This window comes from Lagenorhynchus albirostris, chromosome 15, assembly GCF_949774975.1.
Source record: "Lagenorhynchus albirostris chromosome 15, mLagAlb1.1, whole genome shotgun sequence".
NCBI classification, from domain to species: domain Eukaryota; kingdom Metazoa; phylum Chordata; class Mammalia; order Artiodactyla; family Delphinidae; genus Lagenorhynchus; species Lagenorhynchus albirostris.
The window spans coordinates 45,936,836-45,961,898 of NC_083109.1; the positions used below are offsets into that span (position 1 = coordinate 45,936,836).

General features: G+C 43.2%; 1 protein-coding gene across 6 annotated transcripts in view; it reads right to left on the reverse strand.

Annotated features, from left to right (window-relative positions):
* The window catches only part of KIZ (kizuna centrosomal protein), a 113,670-nt gene extending 90,305 nt beyond the window's left edge, over positions 1-23,365 (reverse strand). For 2 of the 6 annotated variants that reach the window (XM_060123019.1, XM_060123017.1), the window contains exons 1-4: positions 23,189-23,357; positions 17,568-17,630; positions 13,969-14,131; positions 5,279-5,371 (exon numbers count right to left, since the gene is read on the reverse strand). In XM_060123019.1, the coding sequence (XP_059979002.1) occupies positions 5,279-5,371; positions 13,969-14,131; positions 17,568-17,630; positions 23,189-23,277 (408 nt within the window). In that variant the 5' untranslated portion in view covers positions 23,278-23,357. Of the gene's footprint in view, positions 1-5,278; positions 5,372-13,968; positions 14,132-17,567; positions 17,631-23,188 lie in introns of all 6 variants that reach the window. The other 4 variants (XM_060123021.1, XM_060123022.1, XM_060123018.1 and 1 more) reach the window with 4 other exon arrangements.
* Between the last annotated feature and the right edge of the window lie 1,698 nt (positions 23,366-25,063).

A 25,063-nucleotide genomic window follows, 5' to 3' on the forward strand; every position in this document is an offset into this window, starting at 1 on the left:
GGATCCAGCAGCAAGTTAAGAACTACTGTAATGGTGTCTCAGTTAATAATAACTGCTTACAGTTTTCAAAGCAGGTAGATCTTGAATATTATTGTACTTTGAAAAATATATTTATGTTATACTCCATGTTTTGCAGAATACTGCAGTAATTTTATCTTTTCTTATTATTTTTCCCCCACAGACGAGGGAATTGGTAAGTAACAAGATAAATGCAGAATGTTAAAATGGAGCTGTCAAACCCAATTTCCAGCTTTTCACACAGTACAATTACTGCTCTTAGTTTCTACAAGCCCTTAAGTCACATTGAGAAGATTTCCAAAAATCCCTTAATAAAAATTTACATATAACAATCCTGAAGGAATTATTTTACTTTATTGCGTGTTATAAACTGAATTGTGCCCCCCCAAATTCTTATGTTGAAGCCCTCCCCCAACGTGACTATATTTGGAAATGGGGCTTGGAAGGAGGTAACTAAGGTTCAGTGAGGTCTATTAATCCAACAGACTGATGTTCTTAGAAGAGGAAAAGACCCGAGATCTGCCTCTCTCCACACACGTGCACAGAGAAAAGGACATACGAGGACCCAGAGAGAGGACAGTCGTCTGCAAACCAAAGAGAGCTCTCACCAGAAACCACCCCAGCTGGCACCTAGATCTTAAGACATCCAGCCCCCCGAAGCGTGAGAAGATAAATTTGTTGTTTAAGCTACCCAGAATGTGCTATTTTGTTATGGCAGCCCAGGCCGACTAAGACACCATGACAATGTGATTTTTAACTCTTCATTTTGCCAATGGGGTAGATTCGAGACTCAACCAAATTTTCACAACTGAGGCCAAGAGGGGATGTTACTGGCCACTAAATCCAATAGAGGTTAGAACTACCTAAATTTTTAAATGGGTTCATTAAATTCAGGCTTCAAAGGTATGTCCTGTAAGTTATTCTGTATTGTAATCATGCTAAAATCATCTATTATGAGTTGCTACCACCAAGGGCTTTACTTCTCGTTTCCTAATTGGTAGGTAGCCTCTCTGTCCCCACTCCCATAGGTAAGTGGTAGAAAGCCAGGGACACCCTCATACGGCCACCCCAGTGGAGAAGGAAGATGGCTGACGACAGTGACAGTGGGGACAGGGGCAAGAGGATCACTGAACACGTGCCAAGCACTTACCAGGTGTCAAGCAGACTTCTATTCATTACCTTTTTAAACCCTCAAATCAACCACTGTTATTATACTCACTCCAGCAAGACTTACAAGGTCGGACAATTTGCTCTCGGTCACAGGATCCAAACCCAAATACGCGGATTCCAGTGCCCATCTCTTATGCCACAATACTCAAAACTGAATGAGTTAAACTCAAATTGTGTTACTAAACCACAGCTTTTTTTGAAAAAAAAAAATCCCCAATAATGAATCTGAAGTGTATGCCTAATTTCTTGCTCAATTCAACCAGTGCAAAATCAGATCTCACTTGATTCAGCTGGACTATTATACCACCAAGGGAGACCATTTCACTCTCTCCCAAGGTTAGGTGAAAATGCAGCATCTAAATGAATAACTGAAATACTTCACATGATATGGCTAGGCTGTTTTTATTTGACCAGGAATTTCTCCTGACTTTCGAGGAGCATTTCACCCATACTACCTTGGAAGGCAGTGTAGCAACATGGCTAATAACATGGATGCTAAAGCCACATGGTCTGGGTTTGAGTTTGGGATCTGCCTAGCAGTGTAGTCTTGGGCAAGTTAACCAACTTCTTTGAGACTTCCTCTAAAATGAGGATACGATAGTATCTACTTCCAGGATTGCTGACAGGATTAAATGAGTTGATGAATATGAAGTGCTTAATGCTGCCCCTGACAAAATACGTGTGCAGTCACTGTTCCCCATTGTTAATATTAGGATTAGAAGGGGAAGTAACAAGCTGCACGTGGAGTCATTCTCCACGTGACCCTTGCAGGGAGGTTTACAACAGAGGAAGTGGAACTCCCCAACCAGCCTTTAGCCCTGTGATGGAATTCTCTGGTCCTCCACATTCTCCAGCCCTGGCAGAGTATAATCTTTCTGTGAAGTATCCAGCTCACTTCTGCTTTTAGTAGAACATATTTCACAGTGTAACAGTTCAAAGAAACTTCACAAATCCCACCTCAAGGTTCATGCTCTCATTCACTAATGCCATATCCACCTCTCCTGGGTGTATATGTTTTGATGTGTCTTTATGTGTATGCTCTAGTCACTGCTGATACAAAAAAGCTGGGCAACAAGAGGAACATGCCTAGAGACCAATGGAACGAGGGTTCACCCCAAAATAAAAAATGGCAATGTGTAATAGAGAAGGATTACTATATTATAGTAAAATTTGTGAGGAGTCAAATGGGGACCGGAACTTTGTCTTTTCTGTCTATTAACAACAACAACATAAGAGTTTACTAAGTAGACTAATATTAGAAACAATCTTGGGGGATGAACAGATCAATGATTACTTCTCTTCAGAGAACACATGACTGAAGAGCAGCAACTGGATGCATGAAAACACTGGACTCCTATTATAAAACCGAGCTAAAGTTCTACATTGAAAAAATAGACAACTACTGCCTGATCATTCTTCTTAGTGGCGCATTCAAGCTGCTGCTTCTGGTTGAAAGTTGCACAACCACTTCTTAAAGCTATCTTTTCATAACTCAGAATTATCATTAATTTGACAGCTCCTCTCCCGTTCATTGGCATTCTCCATCTCAATGGCCACCCCAACTCAGGCCCTCGGTTCGTTCCTTGCGTCTGAATGAACCCTGGTTTTCTCGCCCCATGAGCTCCTTCCTCCAGGGCATCCTGCTCAGCACTGCCAGCCCTGCCTTCCTGCGCCTGTGATGTAACTGCTCTGAGCCCCAGTCCTTGCTTCACCTGCCCCATCATGCACGTGCACACACACTGATTCCAGGGGGAAATTTTCAATCCTCGAGCCTTGGACTGAGTTCCACGATGCCCCTTTCCAAGCTCATTTTCTCCCACTTCCCTGCAAGAATGTTCGCCTTTAGCCAGACTGATGGCTTCTCGCCGGGCTTCCGGCTTCCACTCCTTCACTCACAACATCTTCAGACCCAAGAATGTCTATCAAATACCCAGTGACTGGCACCCTCCCCACCCTTCACGCCAGCTCACACACCACCTTCTCCCCTAGGCCATGGAGGACTCGTTGCAGAGGAAGCAAACTTTCTTTCTCCATGTAGCTGGGACTCAGCACACACTATCCTAGGCCTCAGAAAGAACATCGCTTTGTGGGAAGCGCCTCAAGGGCAAGCATCGTGGCATTCCTAGAGGGACCTGCTGCAGCTTCTCAAACAGAGCACGCACTCAGCCATGATCTACTGAATTCAACCACCGTGCTCAGGCCAGTCCCTGGAGACCAGCGCTCTGGGCACAGAGACTAGCTCATGTGACTGCTGAAAGATAACACATACCCCATACGGTAAGGAATTGTTCTGGTTTACTGTATAGTAAGTGTTAACTAATTCAGGGTTCTGCTGAAATATTTTTACCTTTTAATTGATAGAACATCAATGGGAAATTGAAAAAGGCAAGCTACGTCTCAAAATTTTACCTAATTGAGTCTTACATACAGTCAAAAATCAAAGTTTTTAAGGAGATGACACATTCCAGTAAAAAGGAAACACTTCTAATTATTCTATGTAACATTTTAAGGAGTTGTCAGCTATATGTCTCTTGCCCTAATTTTAAATATGACTTAAAAGGAAACTATATAACTATATGTAAGGTAAGGAATCAGTAGTGCAAATATAAAAAAAAGTCTCCCATTTTATTTAAGTACCATTGACACTGTCATACTAACAAGGTGTCTATCAGGAACAGCACAGAAAGAACAAACTAGATTATAGATTAAAAAACACATCAATTATTTCAAGACCAAATGTCAAACAGAAAAACTGTCTGAATGTCTCAGAAGTCTATCACATCATACCACATTTGGTATACATCTAATGGCAGAGAAATCATTTATCATTAAAGGCCTTTTTATATAGGTCAGGGTTGCTGGAGCTTGGTGTTTTGTATCTTACAGTTTAAAGAATGCTCTAAAGTTCTAGGTTTTTTAACTTTTTAATCTCTGGGAAGGAAAACTAAAACTTCCTATAAACTCAGATTAATGCCTGTTAATGCACGGAAAAAAGAAAAACTAAAACCTTGCTCCTACTATAAAAACAAAATAGTGTGGCCTCTGTTTCTTTTCTGATAAGAGTCTTAAATACCAAACAGTTAACTGCATAATAACATTTACTGGCAGCCCGGCAGCCTGCTTAGCAGATATATAAAACAGGTAAAAGGAGAAAAAGTTAATTTCTTGGCTGAATGATTCCATCGGTAGCTATAGGGCAAACCTGAAAGTCTTTTAGTAAAGTAGCAGTTGATTCTTCTATCAATCTGTAGCACACATACTCTTCCAAGGGAAGCATTAAATATGAAAATCATATCCCGTTATCATCTGTTTCCAGCTTTCAGCCCAGTAAGCTTTTCTTAATGAATGCTGCAGCCTAAGGAGGAAGCACGCTGTTGGCTTCTCTGAATAATGGAGTGATGCTCCCATTTTTGCTTATTACAATATCGACTGGCTGAGGGGGTTTCACACATAGTCACAAGTGACTACTCTTGCCAGCATGCTCCAAGTTATTACAAGATGTTTTTAGACATTTCATCTAAAAGAGCTTTACTGCTTTTAGTGAAGAAAACATCTATGGTCTTGAGCAGAATCATTTATATGGAGATAGGCGGGAGGATTAGAAGCCTGCATTACGGCAGATACATAGCAGAATTTATTTAAGTATTCCTTGCCATTCATTTTGTCTGTTGCTGAGATATGCAATCCTTTCTTTCCACTTTATCTATGAAAAGGTTAAAATGTACAAAATTACGTATACAAAGAAAAGAAGCAAAATGCCACATTTCATTTACTTTTCATTTAAAACATTTCTGGAACTAAGAAAAAGGCAGCTACAAAGCATTATTTAGAAAAACAAAATTTCACCTACTAACAACACTGAGGTTTTCTTTGGAATCTATCTCTTACAGCCACAGTGACTGCCTTTCAGCAAATTTAATTGAATTATACATTAAAGCAATACTCTATAAGCAAATGTCTTTAAATAATCACTTAAAGTTTAATCAAAAAGATCTTTGTAATAAGACGATTTTATTTACAACAGTATCCTAAAAGATGAACACGCCAAAAACCCTCCGTTAACAGAAAGTTTATCATTTTAATTTATTACCTTTCCTCTGTCTTCATCTTTCAGTTCACCTTTTTTTCCCAGGCTATCTTTTGAGAGTAGCTGCATCTTCTTAATTTGAGTCTCATATTCAATCTAAATATAAACAAAGTTTGATTTTGTGGAGGATATTATTACAACTAGCACCTATTTATATGTTTCAGACTTTACAGCATAAAAGGAACAGTAAAGAGAAAGTAAAAACTGATACTGCTGAGAAATTCAATTTATCTTAGAAAACAATTTCACAAATAACACATCAAAAGCTGAATTCTATAAAATGTTACATGTTTTAAATAAAATAACATTTGATGGATTTTCACTTAGTCCTTCATCAATCTAGGAAATAAAACCTTGATATATTAAGCTATCATGAAAAATCCAGTTACTTTATCATGAAAGTTACACATTTGACGGTGCTTCTTCTGAAAAGTTCTGCCCTAAAAAAAGGAAGAGAAAGCAATCCTACTGATTTCTTATCTGTATGGTATCCACACAATATCATGGTCCTACTTGTCATAGCAACTGAGTATACTACTTGCTAGATCATCAACTGGAAACAAACTCCAATTTTTTTTTTTTCCCCCAGTACGCGGGCCTCTCAGTGTTGTGGCCTCTCCCGTTGTAGAGCTCAGGCTCCGGACGCGCAGGCTCAGCAGCCATGGCTCACGGAGCTAGCTGCTCTGCGGCATGTGGGATCTTCCCAGACCAGGGCACGAACCCGTGTCCCCTGCAAACTCCATTTTTTACGGATACAAATACACTGTAGATGTCAATGATCAGCACCACAGGCATCAAGTTTGCTCTCATGCTAATAACTCATAAAGATGTCTGTGTCATTACCACACTATAATTGATGAAAGTGATTCCATCATAAAATGACTTTTTCTTAAAAGCAACACATAAAAAGCACTTTGATTCATATGTTAGTAAGTAAAGCCTTAAAAAGTCTCTGCTTGTGGTCCATCACAGATAAGTATCAGAACATTTTCTAAATGAGGCAGTGATGTACTGCAATTGGAAACACACCTATAAGATAACCAAATTAGAAAACTGTTTTCTTAGTTCTCAGTCTGAAGATAAAATAGGCCCGAACTTTTGTTTTGACACACAAAAAGTGAACAGACAATAATAACCAAAATTGACTTGTCTCCCTCAAACTATCTTAAAAGGTATTATATGCTGCCCCATTTTTAATATGTTAAGCAGGGATTTCTTTTTTCTCTATCAGAATGCTATTAACACAGTAGATTGGCAGTAATGATATAAATAGAGACCTAATTAAATCAAAGTTTCATAAGGCCAGTAAAAATGACAAAACAAGCCAAGAAAAGATAAAGAAGGCAATTAAGAAAATACAATTTACATCTCTCTGTTCTATATCTACTCCTTTGAACTTAACAGATATTTAATTTTTAACCCCAAGAGATTTAAACAGGCACACTCTACAAATTCCAAGAGAAAATACCTTTAGAAAGAGATGAGGGGTGATTTACAAAATAGACAAAGTAAACAGAGATTTATTAAATAATAAACCTTAAGCAAAAATTCTTTGTTCCTGTGGCTACAAATGTTTTCTTATGCTCTTTGAGATCAGTTATAAACATGCAACAGGCATTGTACCTGATTTCCTCACTATGGAATCATTTCAGAGCCACAACTCCAAAAGAGCACTTTCTCAAGGAAATATAAGAGTATTATTCAATTCATTTTACTGAAGCAAAAAAGTGCTAACTGCTTCAGGACTTCATAAAGAACAGCAGGAAAAGTATCTTCAAGAGTCCAATGCAGGGTGACCTCCCTGGTGATCCAGTGGTTGAGAATCTGTCTTGCAATACAGGGGACGCTGGTTTGATCCCTGGTGGGCTACTAAGATCCCATATGCCGCGGGGCAACTAAGCCTGAGCACCACAACTACTGAGCCCTCGCACTCTGAAGCCCGCATGCCACAGCTAGAGGGAAGCCCACTCACCGCAATGAAGAGCCATGTGCTGCAAAAAAAAAAATTTAAAAGTCCAATGCAGATTGTTCTCAATGCATACGAAACAACTGAACTGTAGTTACTCTTCCAAATTAATGATGCAAATAAACACTATACAATGTATTTGAAATTTTACAAGTTACTATGATAAATTGATAATCGACACAAACTGTAACTCTGCATGACCTAGGACCGTGGGTTTGCACCTACAACTGTCTTTGCGCTCCTTCTTTGCCTTTTATTTATATATACAGTACTCGGTTATTATATATCCAATCCACCTCCTGAACACTGGAGAGCAGGGACTCTCAACCCACAGGGCTCCCCAGTTCTACTTCCTCCTTTATCTGCATTTAAACAAAGGGTTATACTATGTTTAAAAGGTTTTTTTTTTTAAAGTTTGGGAAACATTGCACAGATGAATCTCTCCAAGACTTTCCAGCTAAAAATGCCTGATGAAGCAGTAGAACATGTGTCCTCATGTACATCTATTTCTCTGACCATCAGTCTTTCACGTCTTATTCCCTATTTCTTCTCTGAATCAGGTCCCATGGGCCTCTTCTATCTCCACAATACAGGAGGGCTTGCACTGCATCCTTTCTCTTGGGTGCAGACTCAGGTCCCTGTTCCCTTCTTCCCACATGGCCTAGATTCCTCACAGTCAGAGCTGCTGCTTCAAAGGCCAAACGACTCACGCCTCAGTAGCACCTGCTGGCCTAGAGCCTCTCTAAGGACAATCCTCTCATCTCCCAATCAGGAACTTGCTCTGTCCTGTACTGCTTCACAGCACTGGATTTGCTGCTGCCCACCTAAATTTAGGAGGCCTTTCCTACTCACTTCCTTACTCTGCACAGGTGATTCATTTCAGCTCAACTAATGAAATCTGCTGACGGTAATCTGGGGTCGTGGGAAGAGGAGTTGGAGGTCCTGGCATGTCTTGGATCTCTCCATACTCACAATGTGCCCCAGTTTTCATTGTTTCCTTCTTTTCTCCTGTATTCTCACTTACATTCCTTCAGTTTTCCCTCGTCACATCACCACTTGCCTGAAAGTGCCACTATTACCTTTTTCATAAGCTTCCTTTTTTCACTGGTCTTTGAAATTGTACAGTAATTCTGTTACAGAGCTGAATTGACACTGAAGATCAGCTGGCCTGGCCTCTGCACATTACAGTTGAAGGATGGCTACAGAGAGTTAAATAAACTAATGTGACTCTCAGATGAATATGAGAGATTCATAGTCTTTTTGTTTTTCCCTCTCCGATTTTTTTTCCAGTATATGGGCTTCCTCTTAAATGTGGAACTTTTACCAAAAGATATGGAGGAATATTTATTTATTCAACTAGGACATATTAACAGGCAAAAAAATGGGGTTTGCTACAGACTTTGTCTTCAGGAGCCAGAAGGTCATGCTCTGCCCACAGTGGCTGTCACAGTGCTTAGCAGGAATTGTATGAGAGCTCAAAAGATTTGTTCTCTTCAAATTTTATGCTCTATCGGCACATGTAACCTGATGACTGAATTTTCAACAAGATCACTTCTTTAAATAATGACATTATGTCTTCAAAATGCCTCTGCTATCAAACACAAATGCTCCTGGGTGGTTTGCCATGGGTCCAATCACACACGTTCATCCTCACATAGTTGTTTACGGTCCATAAGAGAAAACAAGAATATGAAAGAATTACTTTTCAGTCAGTGCTTACTGAGCACTTACTATGTGCCACTGAGAGCACGGAAACAGTAAGAAAAGGAGCTCACGGTGAGGTGGGGAAACAGACACGCAACAATGACAGTACCGTGAAGGAGGTGCTTATGTAGATCATATGACATAGACCTACAGCAGCATAGAGGGAGCGAGGTCTCCTCTATGTCCTCCAAGTCGAAGGACATAGGACAGAATGTGGCGCATTCAAGGAATTACAAACCATTCAGCACGTGTGTAGCAGAGAGTGCAGACGCGCATGTGTGGGAGATAAAGATGTGGAGGCATGGTGCGAAGACATGCAGTGGGAGAGAGAGGGGAAGAGATGGAGGTGTGGAGGAGGGGAGGGGAGATGGCAGGAGGAAGACTGGGATGGGGAGCAGGGGAGACAGGAGCGAGGGTTGGGGATGGAGGGAGAGGGTGGAAGGGGACAGGGTGGGGAGAGAAAATGTGCACATCCGTATAGCTGTGTGAGAGGGACAGAGAGAACAGAACTTGTGTGTGGTCAGAAGGCTGAAGCTGTGGGTAGTTGGCAGGCAGAGATCAGCGCCTGGGCTTTGTCCCGAGAAGGCTGCGCACTCAAGGATTTCAGGCAGAGGGGAGACATGACCAGATGATGACCCGCTCCTGGCCAGGGACCCTCCCTGAGCCCTGACATGCCAGCCCCAAGCCCAGCACTTGAATGCAGGAGGCCAAAGCAGATGCTGGCAGTGCTCCACACGTGGCCATGGGATCTTTCTCAGTGCTCCTAAGTTCCAGTACCCCTGTCTCTGTGCTTAAGGCCCCTCAGAGCCTGGGGAGGCTGCTCTGCCTACAGGAGCACACGGTTAATGAGCTCCCCACACCTGTGCCCTTCCCCCAGCAGTCCTCAATCAGGGATGCTCAGGAGCCCGGCTATGCATCTCCCAAATGCTCTGAACCATTTGGTGGAGTTCCCCTGCGGAATTAAGCTCCAGGTGCCGACTGTGGTAGTTGACTTAATACCCCCATTCCGGCCACTTGTCCTTCCCTGTCTCAGCTCCCCACTTGCCTCCCGGCATCCTTGCACTTCCCAAATAAGCCACTTACATCCGAACCCTTGTCTCAGGGTCAGCTTCAGAGAAAAGCCAACCTGAGACAAGAGCAAAGGGCACCTGAGGAAAACTGCTCTAAGGACCAGCTGGGCCCTTCCACTAAAGCTGCCAAGGTGGGGAGTGCGAGGAGGGAGGGAAAACAGAGGTGAAGTGGGCGGGGTGGGGAGAGGCGGGGAGGGGGCAAGAAGAGGGAGAGAGGGGCACCCTCTTCACAGCACCGGTGATTCTCCTATTTATATTTGTGAACTGAATTTATTCACCCTCTTTATCCATCTGACAAGTAGCAATATGGCCACAAAACTGTATTTACAAAACTACATGATACATCACTATCCTTATAAAGCCCTGAAAATTATTATAGGACCCCAAATAAAGTAGTATAATTCATAAAATCAGTTGAAATGGCTTTTCAAAAAGTTTTTCAGCCCATTTTAAAAGATTTTAACATTCTACAATTAAGTGGGCCTTGTCTTACAAAGAGGGAGAAATTCACTTAATATAATTTGGGCAAAATCCCCACTTCTCTCACAATGCTTCACCTTGTTTCACTTTCTGGACTTCCACCAGTTAGAAGTTCATTCGCACTAACTATACTCTAGTCAAGGGAAAACGCCCCGGGCATTCTGGGGTATGTGGCAAATACACCACGTAGGTGCTGACCAGAATACCTCTCTCCTAAGACTTCCGTGAGGTGACACGGGAGTGGGGTGGGATTAAGGGAGACAAGTGGCTCTGGTATTCCTAAGGCCACAACTGGCCGTGGCACAAAGGAAGAGGCAGGAAGAAACACGACGACCCCCACTGCTTGGACACTCCACTCACTGCACAGCTTGCTGAGCTGGTGGTGTCACGGGCATCACTGGCTGGTTCACAGCCAATGTACAGTTTTCCACAGAACACGTATGTTTCCCAACTGCAGCTACATGACCTGCCCTTTTATGCCATCAGCAGATTTTTAAAAAGGCATTCCTTCTCCAAAATTCAAAAAGGAATATCTGTGTCATTTTTAAATGATATTTATGAGTAAAGCTTTACATAGTCCTAGAAATACAGTTTATCATTCTTTTCTTGAAAATGGTCCCCTATGCTCATATTCTTTAGTAGCTCGTGAGACAAGTTTTTTTTTTTTAACACATCATACTATACACAACAAACGCTCTCAATATTAAAATATTTACAAAGGATGATACTTCCTTTCAAATTCCTCCCTCTCACATTTGGTTATAATAAGAAATCAATAATTAAGTAAAGCATCAATATGAAAATAAGAGGAAAACTTCTATTACTTCCTTTATTCCACTGGGAAGAAGAAATTCCCTGCTTTGTCCACCACTTTTATTTTCTCTTTGAACTCTCTGAAAAGAAAAGAGGTTTACAATGTTGATAACAATTGCTTTTTGAGCCTTAAGCATTCTACTTGAACACTAGGAGGAAAAACCTGGAGTGCTGTAGCTAAGACTCACTATTGCTTGAGCACATCTAGCCTCCAGATCTTGGTTTCTAAATACCCCTACCCACCCAAAGGAACCACAGCTCCTCAGATAAGAGGCTAATTCCAAGTCTGAGGCAGGGAAGTATAAGGTAAACCTGGAACATCTTGTCAAAAGGACACAGGAGCCAACTCGAAGAGACTCTCACTGGCAAAATTTGGGAGAATGTAAGCAACAAAAGAATAATTACAGTAATTGATAATATAATGACTAAATAAAGATTCACAAGCCCAGAGTGACATTTAGACAGAGAGAGGGAGAAAAAGAAGGAAAGAAAGCTCTTCTTCATAGAAGAATGCCAGCTAACAAATGTAAAAGATGAGATCAAATTAGAAAATCACCATTTCACAACCTCCACTATAACTGATTCAGGCATCATTAATGGATTCTAAAACCGCTAGGCAAAAGGCTGTTGAGGAACAAGGTATTCCCAAGATGTCAAGCCACCACTCCACAGATTATTTACTAATTTACAAAGGGAAAAAAGGTACCTTACAATAGAGAGACCTAGAGGTCACCATGTTAACAAAGCCATCAAACTCAGCCTGGCTCAAACAAGACCACCTGACATCATGGCTCATGAGCCTCCTGACGGGATGCAGTAGAATGTATAACCTCAGCTGTGACTATTTAAATTTAATTAACTAAATTTAACACAAAAACTCAGTCCTCAGTGTCACAAGCTACATGTTAAGTGCTCAGTAGCCATGTACAGCTAGTGGCTACTGTATTAGACAGCACCAGTACCGAGACAGAAGGTTCCCATCACCACAAAGTTCTACTGGGCAGTGCTAGTCTAGACCAAATTTCCAGTTTACAGGAAACACAGGGGATGATACACAAGTTAAAATAACCAGTCAAATTCAGAATGTAAGTCATTCTACAAGCAACTGGCCTGACTTCTTCAAAAAGCCAGTATCATTTAAAAAAAAAAACAAAACAAAGAAGACTGGTAGGAAACCAAATTAGATTAAGAGACTAAAAAAGACACAATAACAAATGTAATGTGTACCCTAGTTGGCTCCTGGTCTGGAAAAACAGACTTTTGAAGGGAACTGTGGAAACTGGCTGAATATTAAATAATATTATGGAATCATTAGTAATTTTCTTAGGTGTGATAATGGTATGATTATGGAGGAGACTGTTCTTGTTCTTAAGGGATCCACACTCAAGTATTTAGGGGAGAAATGTCATGGGTTCTGCTGCATACTTTCAATGGCTCAGGAAAAAACATACATACACAGACACAGGCAAAGCAAATACAGCAAAATATTTACAACTGTTGCATCTGGTTAGATCATGAGCTGTCTTAGTCCATTTAGGCTGCTGTAATAAAACTGCACTGGCTGGGTGCCTTATAAACAACTGATATGTATTGCTCACAGTTGTGGAGGCTGGAAGTCCTCCACAAGATGTCAGCACGGCTGCCTTCTGGTGACAGACCCCTCCTGGTTCAGAGCTACCACCTTCTCACTGTGTCCTCACCTGGTGGAAGGGGCCAGGAGTGCCCTGGAGCCTCTGTTACAAGGCACTAATCCTGCTCATGAGAGCCCCACCCTCGTGATTTAAGCACCTCTCAAAGGCCCCATCCACTAATAACATCACTTTTGGAGGTTAGGATTTCAACATATGAATTTGGGCAGGGAGACACAAACATTCAGACCACAGCATGAATGTTCATTATAATAATTCTTTTCCTGTGTACTTAAATAATTCTTTTCCTGTGTACTAGGGGAAAACTGTGAGAGGAAAAAAAAGAAAGGGAAGTGCTGAAGCCAACTTCTCTGGTAACCAGTACGCAGGTGGGTTAAGTTGGGCAAAGCCCTGAGCAGCACAAATGGTGAGAAATAAGGCCTAGCCCTCCATGCTTGACACAGTTTGTAAAGCAGAAGGTTGCCAGGCAGCCTAAGGGAGTGGGGGCCAGGGTCGGAGAGGGCAGGGAAGGCGTGGCTGTTCTGGCTCGCAGAGTCGATGGGCGTGAGGGTGAAGTCCTTGGGCCAGTTCTTCCCCCCAGTCTCCCCCTGACACCCGGCCTGCCCAGAACAGTGGGGCTCAGGCCACAGAAAAAGAACCTCTGAAGAAGGAAGCAGGCTCCACAGGGAACCTGATGTTGCTCAAATTCAGTCCTGAGGCCAAGAGATCCCATGTGCCAGGCGCCAGGTCAGGTGTGGCCAGAGGCCGTGCCCGTTTAACTACCTGTGTAGAGTAACAAAGTATAGATGTTCCAGTAATTCCTCAACTAAAGCAGAAATCTGAGAAAATGCAATCTCCAGTACTCTGATCAAAATCTGGTCACATGGTAATTAATTCCCAGAGAAAACTGACAGTTAACCTACGGGTGAACAACTGAACATCAGTGACTGCCACGGACTAGAAACTTACTACTCACTAGTCCCAATCTTAGCTAAAAAGGACAAAAGAAAACAGTACAAAATGAGATGTCACCTTCAGTTCTTGCAGTTTCTCTGAATTTGTGGTAAAGTGTCCAACGTGAGCCTGGACCTGCTCAAACCGCTTTAAATATTCTTGGTTTCGAGTACGAGCCTTCTTTTCTGATTCACATATTTCCTTCAGGTATTTCTTTAGTTTTAAATACTTCAGCTTAACTCTAGAAGAATAAAAGCAGATTTTTAAACGATGGAGTTAGACTTGAACAACTCTAAGGAGGAGAATTTAACAAAATTGTTAATGAGACAATGTATTCTAAGGTATTTTACCCAAACGCTGCAGCCTAAAGGATAGGATGCATGTGCATTTTTAGAGAGGAAATTAATGCAGCATCACTGAGGTATCACCTCTAGGCATAACTCTCCTGAGAAATGGATACCAGACCACATTACACCACTCACACATACAGATTTATATGGATTTCTTTCTCAAAATTAAGTGTGGTGTCAAGAGCCGTGCCTAGGTGGCCCTTTTCAGATGAACAGCCCAATGGCATTCTTTTATGTGACAATTTCAAAACTACCTGCTCATACAGAAATAGAATCAAACTATGCACCACAATCCACAAACATTAAGAAATTTTGAAATTTAAAATGCCCCAAAAGTTCTCATTTAGGTACTTAAAAATTTTTTTAGAAACTGCAATAACATACTGTATTATGAAAATATTTTATAACAATATATAGATTGTCACTCTACTCAAATTGTGAAGAAACCTTTGGAGACTCTCATCCAAAATGCAGTATCAAAAGACACAGCGGGCGGCTAGAACTGTGCAGCCCCTCTCCCCTCATTACCAACACTGCTCCTCTCAGCTCTTTCTTCTTCACAAGTATTTAAGTCATAAGAGCACCTGGTATGTAGCCTTTCCACTGCTGGCTCAATTACTTATTCAACATTCTCTCATCAAGCGAAAATAAGTTGCAAACTATAAAAATGTTCACCCTCAAAAACAGATTTGCAGAGATGCTGGAGATGTTAAAAATTAAACAACAACAGACCTTAAACTCCCACCTCTAAGCCAATAATTTTCAAGAAACTCTTTATCGTGCTAATAATTCTGTGCTTTGATCTTGGTTGGCTGTCCCCATTTTTCCTTCCGAACAAAAAACTCAGGACTGGGTGTACTGCTGTCCATGCCTGCCGTTTTTAACACAAGTAACGGTAACAGAGGTGGAACCCGACATAATTTCCCACATAGGCACTTGGGGAGGCTGCTGGCTGCGACCAGAGTCCACCTGGAGTATGTTCAATAGGAACCACGCCTTCTCCACCCAACGTCTAGCTTCACTCCCGCCCTCACGTTAACCCTCGAAGCTGACCACATCAAGTCATCCAGCCCTCCATGCAGTCATTCATACAGTCAGCACTCTGCATACAAAAGCCATGCAGCTTGGGACAACAGGGAAACAAAACTTAGATACACACAATATAGTGTGATGGCTGCTATGAGCACAACTGCAAGGGACTCTTAAAGACTGGGCAATGTGACCTAGCTAAAGGGGCCCAGGAGGCCTTCCCAGTGGAAATTAATTTTCAGCTGAGACATGAAGGATGAATTAACAGTTAACCCAAAACTGGGGAAAGCAAGAGTGAGATGAGGGGAAAACATTCCGGCAGAGGAAACAGCATGTTGGAAAGCTCAGAGGCAATAAATAAGAGTAACAGTGAAACTGACAAAAAATGGTCATAAACGATAAATTATTGACTCTTACTCTGGGTCAGACCCTGCTTTAAGGCTCTATTAAGTTCTCATAACTATCTCCATCCCCATTTGACAGATGAAGAAACAGAGGCACAGAATACTGAAGTTACTGTCCCATGGTTGCCTGGCTAAGTGCTGGCAAGGCTGAGACTAAACAGAGGCACCTGGCAAGAAAGTCTACCTGCTTCACTATACAAGACCTTGTCACGTTCCAGAAACCGAGGATTCAGTCCATGAAGAATTTTAGGGAGAGGCTGGCAAGAGATAGTAATGATGAAAACTAAACAGGGGCAGACAATAGAAGCTCTGGTATACCACCGCACCACCTCACCTCCTCCTGGCCTAGCTTTTCTTCCTGCAGCCACGGCTGCAGCAACCTGGCAGCACCTGCATCCGCCGCCCATGGTATCTTGCTTTCCCGGGGCTGCTTTTCTGAATTTGCAGCAGGGAAAGCCTGGAGGTGCGGAGGAGTTAACACCTCCTGAGATGGCCCTGACCAACGGGGGTCAGGAACCGAAAGGTAAAGAGCCCCCCTCTTCCTTCCCTTGAATGGACACTTGGGAGGAGCAGAGAGATGGAGCTGCAGGTGCCCACAGCAGTTACCAGCTCCTACTCCATTCTTCCCAGCCCTTTATGTGACCACTTCCTAAAATAAACGACCACCTACACACTAACCCTTGTCTCAGACTCTGCCTTCTGGGGGAATCAGGTTGAGGCAGCCATGTTAGATGGTTTGGATTTTATCCTATGGGCAAAGAAAGCATATTTTTAGCAAACCATACCCTCTGTCTTCCAGGAAACAAGAGGCTGAGAGAGGGGAACAAATTCAGCCAGCCGAAGCTTGGTGAAGATTCCCACTGGTCTCTCATCTCACCCGGCCTACCACCATTATGCCGGGAAGCCACCTGGGAACAGGCTGTAGGAAGAGTCTATGCCCTGTCTTCTGTCCCTGTAGTCAGGGGCTAGAAAAATGGCAACTGCCACGATCCTCTCAGACTTAGGGCCTACTTCTGAGGCCACAGCACCCACATCACTGCTATTTCTTCCACTGTCTTGCTGACTCTCCCTGTCTCTTTTGGAGCCGCTAGAAACACATGGCTGTCTACTCTGGTAGCTTTGGAAGTATGGACACTAAACAAAGCGCAAGAATAATTTTGGAGATGAGGAAAAATGGACCTGATGGGTGCTTTGGTTTTAAAGTATTCTTGGTTTCTCTCTCTTCTGGATGAGATGTCTTCATTTCTCACTCGTACTGTGAAGTGGATATGTCACAAACTTAACTCTATCACAGCCAGAGAACTTTCCTATGAATAATATTGGAGGTTACACCATATATTTGGCTTAAGGATAAAGTTCAGTTTCCTTAAAATATAATTAAAATATTAAGAGTTTGCTCTTAATGTTAGAGTAAGTAACCTAAAAAGGATAATATGTATATTATCCACTGCTCAGAATAATTTTAACAGTCATTGTCATACACCCATGAACAAATGAGACACCATGTAACCCTGCCTACAACAGTTTGTTGAAAGGTCAGCTGTAATAATTATGACTCAATCATTCACAGATTCAATGTGTTTAAATTGTGACCAAAAAGATAAGTAAGACTATAATGTATCTTATTCTTAAGCTTTTTAAGCAAAAGATTCCTGAAATAACACCAATATCAAATAATGAAAATACAATAATTTTTATCTTATACTTCCATCAAATTTATTCTTACACTTAATAGTGATTGTATTAAATTGCAGTGTTTACTTGAAACGATTACACGTTAGAAATAAGGAACGGCAACAGGACTACAACTATGGTATTTGTAACATATATTGATATTAGGGTTAAATTTTGATTAATTTAGGCAAATTGGTTTTAAAACTTTGTCATATCTTACCTGCATGTATCAGATTGATTATATTCATAGAGTTTCCCTTCCAGGTCCAATCTCTTCTTTTCACTATAATACAAAAAGAATGTATTTTATGAATAAATTACACTGATCGGTAACAGGCAGGCAGATTTAGAACACGATCTCCTTTGTGAGAATGCTTCTCTGGTCTCTCTAAGAAGCAGAAAACGCCAGCTGCATTTGAAACTCAAGACACAAAAGTACTTAGCAGTCACTAGGGAAGGCAAAAAGGACACCAATATGAAGCAAAAAGAACAAGATTCTCAAAGTAAATGGGGAAACGTAGTGAGAAAAGGCTGGGAAGCAGGTTCATTCATTCAGCAAGAGTTATTTATTGAGTGCAGTGGTGAGCCAGGCTCTGCCCTAGGTGAAGACTGACCTGGTAAATGAGCCAACCAAGGTCCCTGCCCTCAGGCAGTGACATTCAAGGGGGACGGGCAGACAATAAACAAGATAAATATGCAAAATACAACATGGCCAGCATCTCTGAGAACAGTGGGGGTTCCACACACAAGGCTTCCATAAATCCATCCTGGACTGAAGGCTGAGGGCTCGCTCTGCTCTCAACCAGACAGGCCTGGGCAGGGCCACGTGGCTGAGTTAGGAAGAGATCTCTGAGAAGCAGACTTGGCCTTACTCACATTTGCGGGAGACCAGGTCCCCTGACACCACTACTTGGAACTGAAGGCATTTCCTTTTATAACTTGATAACATCGCCATGATTCGTCACTGACTGCTAGTCCCCGGAGGTACCGCCAGTAGAGACAGCTTGTGATGTTCAGGTAAGTGCTGGCAGGAAGCTAGAGGACAGAGCTGACATGCCCACCTGCACACCCAGCCTGGGCAAGAAGCAGGTGAAACTGGACAGCAGAAAAGGTGGCAGCAGCCAAAACCAAGGGGCTAGAGGGTAAAACTGCTGAACAGCAAGCCATCCCAGTCTCAAAAAGAGCCCTTGGAGGTTTAACCACAGATGGCTCTGCTCAAAGACCACCAAAGTACAAGCTTCAACTGAAGCCAAACTGGTAATCTAAGTTGACATTAATTAACCAAGGCTGAATGAGAAATCACATAATGTCTAAGAGAAAAATGCTAAAAAACAAAACAAAACAAAACAAGACTGTGAATCAAAGGAGTCCAGAGGAGGATGGGCGCTCAGGCTGGCCTCCTGAGGGAAAGGGCTGAGGCCACGTCCACTTGGGAGCCCTTAATTATTAGCTTCTGTTTTCCTTCAGTCGATTTTCTCCTATTAAAAAAACCCCGAAGTTACACTGTTAGCTATATTATAGGTTTAGTAAATTTTTCTGCTTATTGTAATCTAGAATGGAAACCACTATTTAACCAAAATTCTTTTAAAGGGACAATGGTGTCCAAAATCCAAACACCTAGTCTTTGCTTGGGGAACACAATCCATTCCTTGGTTGGGGTGTGCCTATGTTTAAACAAGAAAAAGATTACAGAATCACAAATTTTTAAATTAGTAGCTTCACACAGATCTTTACTTTCTCATTAAGAAGACTGGACTTGGAAGAGAAGTGAAGGAAACGTGGTATAACTGCTTCCCTGTTAGAAATATTTATTCCCCTTCTAAGGTTTCATGATCAATATGATAATGAAGAATGATTGACTGGACAGTGTAGGCAATTTGCCATTAAATTATGGGGACAGAAAGACCCTTAAATGCAGTTGTGACCTTGCCCCTGATGTCATGATTCACTTCTGTGGTATTCCTGCCAAGAAAACATGATCACCGTCTGGTCATGAGGAACCATCAGACGGACCCAGCTTGAGGATCACCCTCTGGGATGAGAGCTTTATTCTATGAAACTGTCAGGAACACGAAAGACAGGGTAGGATGGAAGAATGGTTCCAAACTGGGATAGAATCGAGAGACATGGCAACACTGGTTCACAGGTGGGTCCTGGACCAGAAAAGAAAAAAGTGTTAGGACAGTTGGTGAACTGTGACTGGGGCCTGTGGATTGGTATATCAATGTTAGTTTCCTGATTAGAAGGGTTATACAGTGATCATGTAAGGGACATCATATCTGCAATTCTCAAATGGTTCAAAGAAGTCTCATGCTTTCACATAGACAGGCAGAGAGACAAACAGAAAGGGAAAAAGAAATAAAATGTTAAGGAGTTGAGGAATCTGGGTGAGGGGAATATTAGAGGTCTTTGTCCTATTCTTGCAACTTTTCTGTAAGCTTGAACTTTTTTCAAAATAATTTAAAAAATTTGCCCGTGACCTCGAACGAAAAAGGACCACCAGCTTTATGGGAATCCATCACCTCCCAAGCAGAAAGTTCTTTTCAATAATGAATGTAAAACTTCCATGTTCCTGCTCTGTCTTCAGTACATACAGACATCCACTGGTCTTACTTCTCTACTGCGACCCTTCAAACACTGAAAAATCACAAACACCTCTTGGCCCTCTAATTCCAGGCAAAATGATGCTGATCTCATTAACTCTTCTTCACAGGCCCATTTTCTAAACACATCCAAGCTGCAGTGCCCCCGACACTGACTTTCATATCTATTTTAAATTCAAGACTTAAAATAAGATATTTACCCCAATAAAAAGCCAGAGAAAGGCTTATTGGGAAGATCATCTTAGAACTGCTGCATCTTTTTTTTTTTTTTTGGTACGCGGCCCTCTCACTGTTGTGGCCTCTCCGCACAGGTTCCGGACGTGCAGGCTCAGCGGCCATGGCTCACGGGCCCAGCCACTCCGCGGCATGTGGGATCTTCCCGGACCGGGGCACAAACCCATGTCCCCTGCATCGGCAGGTGGACTCTCAACCACTGCGCCACCAGGGAAGCCCGAACTGCTGCATCTTAAATCTCTATTTCAGAATCTTTAAACACCCAGCCCTGAGATGTGTATCCATAGGCCCCGGTTTCAATCACCTGCACCTCTGACCTGGACCTTTCAAAGTTTTACACAGCTGGGTGCTCCTTAAAGTATAGCCACGGGGTTTAGTTTTCTCCTTGTAAGCTGCTTGTTATTCTATTTTTGTCTCAATACCATCTTCAGCTTTACTCAACTAATATCTCAGCATCAATTTCTGGACTATTATGATATCTCACTCTGAATCAATATTGGCATTGAAAAAACTGGGGCTGGTTAATGGGCCTTTTCAAGGGATGTTTTTATATAATTGTAAGAGTCGATTCCACTTTCCTGTTGCTACCATGCTTGTGGCACTGAACATACTGTAACAAGTCACTCCATCAGGCTGTTTTAGATTCAGTGACTGGCTTTTGCCATGATGCAGAGAAAACACTGTATACAAAAAGGAAAAAATTCAGAATATAAAATTACATCTATGTGTGAGTACGGCTAAGACAATTTGGGTTAGAAATACACCACTTACAAGGGGAGGGCCCAGTTCTTAGACCAGCTAACACTGCAATAACCCACCTCTAAGAGGACTGAGAAAGGGCAAGTTGTTTTTCTCTACCATTCCCAGGACATTTTCAGACTGACAAATCAGCTGTGACTACCCGGGGTTGCAGCCTTTAAAATGACTCTAGAGTTTTAAGGAGATAAAGGTCCTTATGGTCACGGGGATTGGTCAAACAAACAAACAGGTACATACAAATACTCAGATGGGATACAGACGATAATATTCATTGCTCGCTGCTTTGCAAAACTAACAGCTTTAGACTTTTTTTTACTTTAAGGCTCATTGCTCTACTAGAGAAAAAAAATCTGTGGCCTTACTTTACATAGTATTCAAGGCCCCTCATTTCTGGTGACGAAGGCAGGTCAGGGGAGCTGAATGACCAGCTCAAGGTCACACAACTGTTGGTGGACTAGAACCTAGGTTTCCACAGCTGTCCTGCAGTTTTCTTTGTATCCGAAGTGATTTGCCTCTGTACTTATTAACTATGCATTCGAGTTAGTTATGGACATTTTTTTTTTTTGCGGTACGCGGGCCTCTCACTGTTGTGGCCTCTCCCGTCGCGGAGCACAGGCTCCAGACACGCAGGCTCAGCGGCCATGGCTCGCGGGCCCAGCTGCTCCGCGGCATGTGGGATCTTCCCAGACCACGGCACGAACCCTAGTCCCCTGCATCGGCAGGTGGACTCTCAACCACTGCGTCACCAGGGAAGCACTAGTTATGGACTTTTAAAATGAAAAATGAATACACACCGTAACAAATTTGTACTGACTTAAAAATGAAACAAACCTCCAAAGGCAGAACCATGAAGAGGCTGTAAAATTTGACTCAAATTCCTCATATAATTTCAACAGCCTCACCTTGCTTAACAGTGAAAGCATTATGTGTTAGACATAAAGTGAGTAATAATCATTACACAGAAATTATACCATAAGGACTATAAACAGCCAGGTGTTCCTAGCACAGGAAGCAAAAATGATAACTCACAATTAGTTTTTTTTTAAAAAATGCCACTTGAACCAGTAACATTTTAAAATTAGAACTTGGGTTAAGAAATACAAATAACTAAAGGCCTGGGGTAACTAAGCCACTCTTTTAACAGAACACAGAGCACTGTAAGTGTACCAAAGCACAGAGCACTATTTTGTCTCTTAATGAAGGCACTGCAGGAAGTGATTTTTTTTTTAAGTTGGAGGTGAGGTGAGTGGGTGGGTGAGTAGTGGTATGTCAGAAAGAAAACAGGATGTAGAAAAGGGTTCAGGGGTAAATACAGTGAGAATGATTAAGGAGGCCTCTTGTACATGCTCTATAAATATTAAACAAGAATTAACTCTAGCATAGGTTGAATATAATTCCTTTTCAAAACCAGTAACTTCTGCCTTTACCTTCCATGTAATTATTGTCATTTTAGAATCATCACACACACAGCTCTCTTCACTAAAATGATTTTCTAACTTTTAACACTCATTAAACGTTTTGTTTATCAAGAGATCCAAAAATCTATTTCCTTTCTTGTCAACTAATGAGATTTCCAACTCCAATTAATTTAGCAACTGAATAATAATTTCAACAGCCTATCTTTTATGTAGTTATTTATAGTAAATTGCTTTATAATTTTCTCTCTTTATGTGATCAAGCTGTTCTTCAGTGGTTCTCATCTTTCACGTCTTAATCAAGGTATCATGAACCCTCTGAAAGCTGGGCTTCTCCCGCTGGAAATGTCATCCCCTCGCTGGAGATCTGGCCCCACAAAAAAGCCTCCTTCATTTAAACAGGGCACATGTTTGACAAACACACACACTCTCCCGCCTGCGTTCCTGGACCTGTCATCACTGATGCAGCGCAGCTGTCAGGGTGGGATGAGAATGTGAAGAGCCGGGGAGGGGGCGTGTGGAAGGGGACCAGAGAAATTCACGGGCTGGATTGAGAGCGACAGGCAGGAGACGCCCGCTCTCACTTCTGGACACATTCAGTGACACGGCCGCACGCTCCCGCGGGATATTGCCCATAAGGAGGTGTCTCTGGTAAACTCCGTTCTCCAGGCCCCTCCGGGAGCTCGAGGCGGGGGGGGCGGGGGGCGTCGCAGGACTGGACCCGGGCCCAGGGGAACCGCGGGCGGGGGCAGCAAAAAGGAACAGGGGGCAGGGCTCCGGCGGAACCTCGGGCCGGCCGACTCCCCGCCCCCGCCCCGGGTAGGCCGTACCTGTCCCGCAGCCCGTGCTGGAGGCGGCCCAGCCTTTCGTAGTAGTCGGGGCTCGCCAGGGGCGCGGACGGCGCGGAGGCCCGGTGCATTCCGCCGCCGCAACCACTCCTCACAGCCTCCAGCCGGCCGAGGCCCGCGTTGTCCGAAGCAACGGCCCCACCATGCACCGCGGGTAGACGCTGCGCCCGGACGCCGCACGGGGTGGGGCGGGGCGCCGTGGAGGGGCGGGGGCACGGCGCCGTGAGGGGTGGGGCAACTTCCTGGGGTCGTGGCGCCATGGAGGGGCGGGGAGGAGGCGGGGCAGACGGCTAGGAGGGGCGGGGCGCCGTGGGAGCGGGCGGGGTGCCCGCCGGCGAAGAAGAGGAGGCGTTGCGACTCAGTGCCCAGGCCTCTTTGCTTCGAGGCTGGTGTCTTCTTCTACCCCAACCTTTCGGAGTTCTCGTGGGAGAGACCCTGGCCCTCCTTCGGGCGGGTCCCTTCTCTAAAGGCCAGGTCTGAAGCCGACCCCGTGATCCCCGCCCCCTAGGTAGAGGATGGAGGCTGGGCGGGAGTAATCACCTGATCATTTTTGTCTTTGGCATCAAACTGCTTTAACTTTACCAGGTGCATTCTCTCCTTCCTTCCCTTCTTACCAGTATTTGCTGAGTGCTGGGCACAGTGCTGTTTGTTTTCCTACCAGCGCTTAAAAGCAAAACAAAACACGAAAAAGACAAAATCCTCAGTCCTAAGCAGCTATGCTCAACCCTGACAGTAGACCCCGTTAGCTGAAAGCCCGTGCTGACCCTGAGGCTGTGGCTAAGGCTGCAGATCACATTGCTGGCTGGTGAAGAGGGGGAAGTTGCCAGCAAGTTGCTTGCAAAGCTGACATTTGTGCAGACAGAGCTCAGTGGACAAACGCCCTGTACAATACTTCATCAGGGACTCTGGAGCCCGCTGCCTGAGCTCCAATCCCTTCTTCCACTGCCCAGCTGTGTGACCACGTACAAATCACCCTCTTTACCCCCAGGGTTCCTCGTATGTAAAACTGGGAGGCTGTTACTACAGGACCCACCTATGTCGTTTCTATAATGATGAGATTCATTAATGTGTGTAAGTGTTTAGAAGGGGTCCCAGCACATAGGAAGAAGCATCAGTTTTTATCATCATCATCATCACCAACTTGGGGGAAAAGCTTTCTGAAGAACCATAACTGTATTCTGAAACCCACAGGGCAGGAAAAAAGAAACTATAGAATTTCTTTAGTCTCTTATTCTTCACTTCTTTTGTTTTTTCTTTGTCATTAATTTCACTTACTTGTGTGCTAGGTGTGACAAACTAGGAAATAGATCATCAGCAAGAGAGATGGGCCATTCAAAGGTCTGCAGTGTAAAATGATGATGTTACTCAGCCTTCTTTTCACATTTGCTAAGTCCAGGGCAAGAGGATGAATGGAGACCCTCATGCCATCTGTCAAAATATTAAACAATTAAAAATCAAGGTGACAAATTGTAGATAAAATATGGTCCCTCCTACCTTGACCAATGTGCCTTCATAAAAGGGGAGAATTCATACAGGGGAATTTAGTTTTCTGACTCCTTACCCAGCCTTACCGGCCCCCACCCCAGTATCCCCCTCCCCATACCAGTCCACAAGTCCTAGCTCTGTCCTCATCCCCACCTCAGCCTCCTCTTGGCCACTTCTCAGGCTGAAGGGTAAGCACACCAGTGACGGTCATCCTAGCAAGAAGGACCCAGGAAAGAGGTCTTTAAAGGCCTTGGAAAGGAGCTTAGGCCCCTTTGACCAGGGGATGTCCGGGTGATGGACACCTGGAGTGTGTCCTAGAAGGACGTGTGTGTGTGTGTGTGTGTGTGTGTGTGTGTGTGTGTGTGTGTATGT